This window comes from Oryza brachyantha, chromosome 1, assembly GCF_000231095.2.
Source record: "Oryza brachyantha chromosome 1, ObraRS2, whole genome shotgun sequence".
NCBI classification, from domain to species: domain Eukaryota; kingdom Viridiplantae; phylum Streptophyta; class Magnoliopsida; order Poales; family Poaceae; genus Oryza; species Oryza brachyantha.
In genome coordinates this window covers 23079545-23089762 of record NC_023163.2, presented here as the reverse complement: position 1 = coordinate 23089762, position 10218 = coordinate 23079545, and the positions used below count along the sequence as shown (strand labels likewise).

Sequence of the window (10218 nt, the reverse complement as noted above, 5' to 3'; positions counted from 1 at the left end):
AGTATTTCTATAATGTATCTTAAAGCTAATTTAAATATATCAGTTTATACTTTATTAGATTTTGGAGCTTAATATATATAAGCACGTTAAATCATTATACTCCAAATCATTTCCACATTATTCAACATATATTTATCTATCATTTTGACAATATTTAACATATATTTATCCATATATACCGAAGTAAATCACATGGCATCTCATGTCTATTGTGAGTATAAACAAAAGAAGGGTGTACATTTTGATCTTCTCTGTAGTATAAAATTTGAAAGAACATTTTGTAATTTCACTTCATATACTACTCATCGAAATCCATTCCACATTATGTCATCGTTCACCATGGGTCACAGTCCCACACTGCTAGCCACACAAAAGTTAGATTGTTACTGGATTAAAGTGAAATACAAAATTACTATAACACTCTTTCTAATCTTTTAGCAAATTTGGAAGGTTTTTGGCTCACATGGGTGGAGGGTTACCAGCAGAATCCACAGAAATTGAAATTTAGTGTCTGTAATTTTGTGGATAACATGTTGCTACGTACTCCTTTTGTTTTGTTTATTTAACGTCATTAACTTTTGAGTCTACGGAACATTAGTTTTATTCAAAAAAATTATATAATGATTAATTATTTTGTTATGATTTGATTATTATTAAAGAAACTCTGAGAATGACTTATAATTCTGTATATTTGTGTAGAAATTTTGAATAAGACGAACAGTCAAACGTACATCCAAAATCAACGACGTCAAATAAAAAAACAGATATTACCTTCATCTGGCCTATTTTCCACATGGTATATATGGTTCCACCATAATCTTATAACGTTGGGTTTTATATATGTTTCTTTGACATAGCGGCCAGCTTATCCATTATCTTTAATAAAAACATTTTTATGTGTGAATTTACAAGAACATCACGTGTATATTGGTTATCGACTAGTAAACCACTATTTGGATTTATATATTTGGGAAAAAATTTTCCAATACATTCTTTGTGATTATCGCTCAATTACTGGTCTGAAATAGAAAATCTGTATATATATATATATTTTTTGCAAATTATCAAGTATGTGAAGGCTTTTACATAGAACAATGACTGAGCCACGTCACAGGCTGGGATGGCGGTTGCGTGGGTAGGGTAGGGATGTGTGGATCACTCCACGAGTACTACATGATGAACTCTAGTTTAACTAAACCCACGGATCGACCTAAGTTTTTCCCATACTTGGGTTAAAAAACTATAAGCACAATTGTTCATTACGAAATATCACCAGAAAAGTCACAGAGCTCCTTAGTTGCCCTAGCTCCACATAACACTTTGCTCCACCACTTATGTAGGGTATAAAATCATGAGCTCGACCAATACTCACAATACGAAATATAAGTAATAGATTTTTCTCACTAACCTAGGCTGCATTCTTTAGGATAGATTTTTCTCAGGTTTTTAAAGCTTTTATGCGTACGGTTCCTGAACTGCTAAACAATATATATTTTTTAAAAAAAGTTTATATAGAGAATTGAACTTCACTGTATCATATTTCTAAAGTATATTTTTGAATCTATAGTAGTTAACTCCATTATTTATATTTTTAAATAGCTATAACAAAATCAGATAATTTTTTTTATGTTTTATGATATAATCTTCAAAAAACACGGGCAGGTGTTCTGATTTGGGAATCGGCGCAATCAAGACCAGATGGAAAAGTATGGCCACACTGCCACAGTAAGATTTCCACAGGCGAGAGATGTACCCCTTATGTTGCATGCTGTCTTGTCCACAGCGAAAGGAAATCCAAGGAAAATTCCCGTTGTCTCTCCAAGTCCAATACCAAGAAAATTATCTGCATCATCCCCCAAGTGACTTCTGTCGGATATCATGGTCTGTGCCCAGTCCGTTCCATTGGCAGGGGCGAACTTGTCATTTTGCCCATCCATGACACTCAAAACTGCTGCCCAACTTTGGTGCATGGCTGCCAAAAGGAAAACGGATTCCCAGTAGGTAGCCGATCTCGTACTTTATTGAGGCCTAGAGCTCCTAGGGCATAGGACGGGCCTCTCTCGTGCACCTAAAAGTTCCAAGCCGAAAGTCACTTTGATTGAGCAAACTACCACGAAAGGGTGTAAGTATATGCTTAGGTAGCAGCCACGACACTAACCATACTGCTGGATGGAATCTTGTACCGAAATGCTTTAAATGAAGCTTTCAGCTGCTTGGCAACTGGCAAACAAGATGAAAATAGCCGTGACATTTAATTGAGAAGATTTAAACGCAATGGATATGGAAGCCAAGCTAGATTCATTGATGATCACTCGGGGACAAACAAATAGCTGTGACAATTAATCGAGAAGATGTAAACGCCGTCTATATGAAAACCAAGCTAGATTCATTGACGACCAGTCGAGGCCAAACAGAGCCCGATTGTCCAACATGGGCATTTCAGTATTACTCCACCGAGGATGATACAGAGCAGCTTATAGGATGGTTAGTCATCAAACGCAAACCACGGCACAGAAAAATTGACAATACAATACCCTATACAAGCACCAAAATGCAACAAACGCAGCATGCAGCATCGCACGCATTACACCCTTGGGCCACTCCAAACGCACCGTTGTTGAAGTCGGCAGAGTAACATCGTATCATCGTTTTCTCACCAAACCTACTAGCTAGTATTCACAAGCTTATGCATGACCGATCGATGGCATGCCTCCGGTAACCATGGCGAGAGACAGAGAGACGGAAGCTAGAGCAACACGTCCGGGTGCTTCCCTCTGGCCTTCCATTGCTGCTCGATGTCGTGAGCAATTCTCCGAGCATCCACCGATGTTCCCATCAGCCCGCGCCGGGTGAACCCGACCGAGTAGAGCCCGTTCTCCCCCTTCCAACCGTTTGGAAATGACTTTCTTGGCAACCCATCCTTTTCGGAAAACAATTCCCGGTCCTGCCAATTTCAAAGCAAACCCAGATATCAGGACGTAGATGATGCACGGAGTTTATCAGTTTGCAAAGTTATTGAGTACTTGCATAAATGAAGGGAGAATGCTTGGCAGCGTTTGCATGGCGTGCCGTTGATATTTTTTACAGACATGCATATAAAAGAGTAAATCGTACCTTTAACCAGGAGGGAACGTTGCTCTTGTATCCGGTGGCAAGCACAATGACATCAAACTCCTCCAACCGTGTGTCCATGAACTCTACCTTTCTCCCTGATATTTGTTTTATGGCCGAGCGTACCTGTACAGTTCAATCATTTTGACAGAAAAAAAGTTTCAGAACAGTACTTTGACTAATGATGATAGATCAATGCATTCTCTCTATTGAACAATCATTTTCATGCTGATTTGTACTTCTTATATTGAAACAGACCTTGATGTCACCAGACTTAATCTTTGCAAATGTGCCAACGTCAAGAACTGGGGTCTTCCCTGAGAGTGACTTGAGCTCGAGAGGACCGATGGTAGGACGTTTTAGCCCAAGCGGAGCAGTATCCCCAAGCATGGTCCGAGCTATGAGCAGTAGAATCCGGTCCACCACGTGGACTGGGAGCCACTTGAGCAGCCACATTGACAGCCCAAAGGTGGACTGACCCAGCATCTCCCTGGGCAAGATGTGTACCTGCCAATGATGGACAAAATCTTAGTTAGCGCTCAACAAAAAGGCAATGCAACACTTGCACTAATGATTGGAACATAAAAATTATTCAGAATAAATCTCTGTTTTCCAAGGTCTGCTTTCCGTATGCTACAAGAAGCAACACGACCCATTTGAAACACACACCCTGGACCAAACTTATTCCCTTATCTACAACATGATATAGTATGCAAAACCCAGCTAGCATTTTTTATAACCTCACCAAGCTCTTTGAAAGATGAAAGAGCTGTGAGAAAGGAATGCACCTAGTTATGAAAGGTAGGTTCTCAAGCCATTTTGTTAATGTTTCTTTTTAAGTGACAGACTTATGCTATGCTCTCGTAGTGGTGATGGGGACCCATGCATGGCTAATGTGCACAGATAATTATTTTTCCATGAGGTATAGATGAGAAAGCTCTTTGCACTATCCTTGGGGCAAGAAAACTACAAGCAGAACACCAATCAAAGAACCAAAAGAAAATGGACATGAAGGACGCAGTCACATAGAGATGGCCAGAAAAGCTGCAAGTACACACGCGTGGGAATGAATCCCGAGAAAGAACGACCGAACGCGGCCAGAGAAGCCTTCCGTTTCAAGAATCTCTCCTTTCCTCAAGTGACAGCTTGCTCATAACCCTGAACTTACATAAACTAATGGCAAGTGTGCTACAGGTGCAAAGAACCAATGGGCCTTGAAAAATATTGGTTTGGTTCACGCTAATGATATCAGACACCATGTTCAAGAGCAGCACACTCGAGCCGCTAACATCCGACATAAACAAAACAAGCACTCCGAGTCCGAGAACTATAACCTAAAACAGGAACTCAGGGGCACCACCCTCCATCATTACAGTTTAGGACTATCAATTCTTATAGGGTTTAGACTTCAGAGTAGGAAACTAATTAAAGTTATAAAATTAACATAGCTCACGGTTAAGTAATACTACTCAATAACATGCACAAAAGAACTGATAAAGGGGAGAAGTCTCACGTACAGCGTCTCTTACTACAATATGGGGCCTTGCATTGTGGTTGCAGAGGTCTAGGCACACCTCCATGCCTGAATTGCCACTCCCAACAACGAGAACACGCTTCCCAGCGAATGCGCCGCCGCTTTTATATGAACTGGTGTGCATGACAACTCCCTTGAACTCCTCCAGGCCATCAATCTCCGGCAGCACGATCTCGGCGTTCTCACCAGTGGCCACAACCAACCACTGAGACACATACTCGACCTCCTCCCCCATTACGCCTGTGGCTCGTGTTCTCGCCCGCCATAACTGAAGATGCTCGTCATATTCTGCACAGACCACCGTCCGGTTGTACGTGGGGCGGATCCCGAACCTTGCGGCGTAGCTCTCCAGGTAGGCTACAAACTGCTGCTTTGAGGGATAAATAGGGTAGTCGGCAGGGAAAGGCATGAGGGGAAGCTCACAGAACTGGCGAGGGAGATGAAGGCTGAGACGGTCGTATGTCTTGAGCTGCCAAAGCGAAGCTATGCAGTTGGAGCGCTCGAGAACAAGGCTGTCAATCCCCTTCTCCTTGAGACATGCAGCAACAGCGAGCCCTGATGGTCCAGCGCCCACTATGATTGGCCCCGGAACCCAGATGCATCGCTCGGCGCGAGCGATGGCAGCATCTGCGCCCTTCTCCTTGCAGAAACCATCAGCAGGTTGGCGGCAGTTTGGGCGGACGTGGTTTTGGAAGATAGGATCATGAGCTCTCTTGCCCTCAATTTCACTCCAAGGGTCCATGCAGGTAGGTAGGCTTTCTAATGGTGTTTGCTCGATCTAGCTATTGGTGCATAGATGTGTTGGCTTCAATCTTGACGTTGTTGTACATGAACACACGCACGACAGAGAAAAGATTGTTGTATCTCAAGAAGACTTGGTGAAGAAGTGAATGATATATAAGAATCCTCGATGTTCTGAGGAGGTTGGTGGAGCAATCTAGCGGGACTGCTCTTTGTTGTTTAAGTACAGAATAGCTAGATGGAGAAGGATGAAGGGAAGAAGAGAAGTTCTGAGGGTTGCCTCTATGGTTATACCTCCAGCTTTTGAATGCATGCCTACGGCTTAGCTGGCTCCTTTCCACTATATACCCCATGTAAGTAGTCTTATAGTTTAACTGAGATCAAGTACGTTCATTTAAAAATAATATAAACAAGTGCGTACCAATTAAGGGTTACGTAGATACTGGACGGACGTGTGGCAAGTCCTGAACAAACGGGAACATGCAGGACATCAGAGCCTATTAGCAGTGAGTAGTGGCATAGTTTAATCATTGAACTGTGCCGTAATCCTCAGCAAGATTGATCATCATGAGATGACACTTTTTTTAGACGAGGAATTAAGTACGTAGTCATCGTTTCTTGAATTGTAAAAGCTAAGTTAACTAAAGCAAGATTTCTAAAAAGAAGTGAAGTGCATAGATTAGCAAAAGCAACTGCGATAGGTTACTTCGCGTGCCATTATTTATTCTCTACCTACATATTGTCTTAGCAATGAACAAACGCAATTTAAAAAGGAGTAATGCTCAGAAGCCTACAGGTTAGTATGCAACTTAGCTTATTACGTGCCACTAGTATTCTTTAAGAGAGACAGCTCACCTGCAAAATCTCTCCTTGAAGTATCCAGGAAGCATAATCGCCGATCAGTTTTCTGGAGACAAATATGATAACTCCCATCGTTGTCTAGAGCCATAAAATCTCCAGAATAGGATGAACTAGGATTTAAGAAGATTCTTTGAATCAGGCCGCTTACTGGGGCCTCGGCAGATCAGAAATTTTGGACTTCGAACTTTCCAATGATTGTTCATGGAGCATCTTGCCTCTATCACAATGCCCATTCAGAGTAATCATTAGACATAAACAGATGCCAGCCGTCAGCACTTTCACGCTGAAACCATCATTGTGGCACTGCAGTAGACAAATGATCTCTATAAACCGACCAAGCGTTGTACACTTGTACCTAATCTCCATTTTTCCTTGTAGGGAAGATCCTTACATAAAAATAGTGCTGTCCCCAACATCTCTCCATGGTAGGGCCTAACAATTTGAGAGTCAACTACGAGCAACCAAATAAGCATGCACGGAATTGGCACTGCACTTAAAAATGATTCCAAGTTCTACTGGAAATGAACATAAATTTGCCAAGAACAGGGAAGAATCTAATTGCAATGATGCAGATAAGACTACTTCCAGGAAATCCAGAATTCCATTAAAAAAAGGTGTCCTCAACCTCTCACCGCCTTAGCCTTCTGCTAATTTTTCTTTTACACCTTACCTCACTTTGTGTAGCACACCCACTACCCAGCTCTGTAATTGGAGCACGGGCAATATGGGCGGCGGGAAACACCAGAATGGAAGTTACAGGGGTCAATAAAAGTATTTTCTGTAGCAGGCCACAGAGGTTGATCACAGCTATAAAGGTAAGACGAGAACCTACAAAAAGGTCCAGGTGTGCAGCAGGACTAGGACAAATGCTGCAGCAATTCTTATGGTGGTAGCACTGGTGTGGTGTGATCTGTGCAGCAATGTAGCAAGTAGCAACACAAACAGATCATTTTCACCTGATTTCTAAAATTGTCAATTTGTCATCTCATCAATATACAGACCACACACATTGCTCTATGCTATGTAAGAAGAGATGATGCCTAAACACACATCTACAGCTCTAACGAAACCCTAGAAAACCAAACATCCACCTGCTGTGGGGCACCAGAAAAAGGGAAATCCAACAACTAGCTTCCTCAGTGGGTGCATGCAAATTGTGGCCATTGTGCCCTAGAGAACAGCAACTGCCTGCCATTGTGCCAATCAGACCCAAATCACTGCTGCTGCACACTCAGCACATGTTACAAGGATCCATCTTCAAATGATGGAGGATCTGAGATGCAGCTCGTGCCTGCCATTTCTCCCAGTATACTTCCTCCTGGATTCCCACTGGATTCCTCTTTAGCCACACCACTACCGTACATTGCGATCTCTTGAACCATCGCTTTTCAGGATTCTTGCAGTCACAGCACTCCAAGAATGCTAGTGCCTTTATTTCAGTGAAGGAACAGCTCCAATCTACCCTTTCTCTAACAGTATATAGTCCTTTCACATGTCATGGACCCAAGTCTCAGACCCACCATTCTTGCAGTTAGTACTACAGGACATGACTTGGAGTAAGTATATACTTCCCAATAAGAGGTCAAGGTGAGACAAGAAACTTTGGTGCAGATTGGTGGCATATGGACCGGCATACATTACTTCTTTTCTAAGAGCCCCAAAGAGTTTTTGGAATCCACTAGTGCGATAGCCTTGTCAATCTGACAGAGCTATCCTTCCCGCTGAAGAAATGAGGCACATAGTTGTAGTGTGTGCATGTTACTGGGTGTCCAACGAATGATGCACAAATATTTGCAGTGTCTTCAGTTCTTTGTCTGGACAAGAGTTGATGGCGACTAAATGTACAAGTGTACCATCAATATAGAATATGACTATATTAAACAAATACTGCCAACTGATTATGTGATATACTCCATTTTATATTATACATAACTTTGATTTTGTCCTAAGTCAAAACTCTTCAAATTTGACCAAGTTTATATAAAAATAATATAGAGCCATTTTAAGGTACTCCACCGAAGTTCTATGGAGTCATGGATAAATCTTGACCAGTGGATATTTTGATTTATATTTTGTTCTAAAAATATATTACCTTCGTCAATGAGACTCGTCAATGCAGTTTATGACACCTTCCATGCTTAGTGATGCTTGCATCTAACAAAATTAGCAACACTAGTGGTCAATAAATGCTTTGCATATTAAACAAATATGTGAATGGTATTATAAATCCACAAAAACCATATATGCATAAAAATATATTAACTAAGTGCATCAAATAAGCAAATTTGATTTGAAATTTCAAATTCAAAAATCTGAAACAAATATTACAAAGTTATTTGTATGTGTATAAATAACTTGTACTTTCATATATTGATAGCAGTAGAAAATGTATTGTTTCTAAACAATGATAATTAAATACCAAAATTGAATTCTTTATGTAATTTGACCATAATTTGAAATATATATATTCATGCAGATAATATGAATTTTGAAACAAAATAAATGAAGTTGTATGGAAACTGAATTTCAGAATATGAATACAAAACTATTGCACTAATCACTTGCCTTATGGGTGAGCATGCTTATAAATAGGTACATACTATCTTGTATTTCCCTATTTATGATGCATTACCTTATAGGAGGTAATAAGAGTGTCCAACCTTAGATTGGTTTGCAATCAACGATGTAAACAATCCTGGTGTACCGTAAAAAAGTCCAATAATATAAGAATATTCTAATGGGATTTTTTAGTGTACTCTAAGTTTCTTTGGACCGTTGGTTTGGCTTGGATCTAACAGTTGATATGTGTATCACCCCATGAGAGGTAAGACTTCATTATAAGGAAATACAAATACATTTTGCATGCCATTAAAACATTATTTTGAATTTGCATGGGAACATGGTATATGCATACTCTTTATAATTTAAACTTTCACATGCAATAAACATATTTGCGCAAAAAAAAATCTTATATATCATTTTTCAAAAATATATTTACAGACCAGCGTAACATATTTAAAACCCGCGTAAAAATCTTATATGTCTGATAAAATTTCAAAATTGACATCCAAAAAAAATTTACAAAATGCTAAAACCAATGCTTTCTAATTTAAAAACTACACTTGAAATGTTGAAAAACTCTCATATATTTGAATCATATCTATTCGAATATTGCATGCTACGAGTTTGATAATTCAAATTGGAATGCAGAACTTAATGATAGACTAGATATGACTAAACTAGTTGCCCTTAATTTAAGCCATGCGAGATTATTTTCGGAAAGGACATTTCTTGTGTGTTGGTCTTTCCAAATTATTAATTAAGGAACATTTTTATTACAAATATCATTAATAATCAATGGTCCAGATTTGTTGAAGCTCTTACCTCCATATGGGGCACCTTAGAAGAACTCTGTTCTAATACAAAATAAATATGCTATAGAAATATATTCAATGTCCGATTTGTGAAACTAATTTGGTGTTGTAGATGTTAGTACATTTTTATACAAATTTGGTAAAACTTAAAGGGGTTTAACTTAGAACAAACAGAAAGTGATTTAAAATATAAACCGGAAGGAGGATGTACGAAACCACCAGTTACAGATGTTACTTATTTAACAAAATAAAATTAATATAAAATTAGAAACCATACCTCGTAGATTGATACCTTCAGTCATTTGAATATGAATTGACTGTACCACTCCCTCAATGCGTGAGCTTCCAACATAAGTCCGGCATAGGTGAAAAAATCACTTCAATGGCCAGGGGCTGCAACTCTTCGTAACATCACACAAAGGCATCCCCAAGAAACTGTGACGAAATGTTTCTGTAGTAATGCTTAACAAGTATGAGGGCATATTGACAATAGGTACATATAATGGATTAACTGGAACTTTGGAATGCAGAAAAAACCAGGGAAAAATAATCAATTGATACAAATAATGGATCAAAAGGAATGTTGCAAAAATGGGG

General features: G+C 39.6%; 1 protein-coding gene and 1 long non-coding RNA gene across 2 annotated transcripts; both read right to left on the bottom strand.

The window, feature by feature from the left end:
• Positions 1–2421: 2421 nt before the first annotated feature.
• On the bottom strand, positions 2422–5699 carry LOC102702155 (indole-3-pyruvate monooxygenase YUCCA6-like). The gene is made up of 4 exons (XM_015832748.2): positions 4629–5699; positions 3370–3618; positions 3115–3237; positions 2422–2944 (listed from the first exon to the last, which is right to left on the bottom strand). Exons 1-4 carry the CDS (start codon positions 5385–5387, stop codon positions 2747–2749), a joined length of 1329 nt encoding a protein of 442 aa, XP_015688234.1. The 5' UTR covers positions 5388–5699; the 3' UTR covers positions 2422–2746.
• Positions 5700–6685: 986 nt separating this feature from the next.
• Positions 6686–10211, bottom strand: LOC107303471. The gene is made up of 3 exons (XR_001549446.1): positions 9899–10211; positions 8340–8401; positions 6686–8061 (listed from the first exon to the last, which is right to left on the bottom strand). It is a non-coding gene; the product is annotated as an uncharacterized LOC107303471 (long non-coding RNA).
• Between the last annotated feature and the right edge of the window lie 7 nt (positions 10212–10218).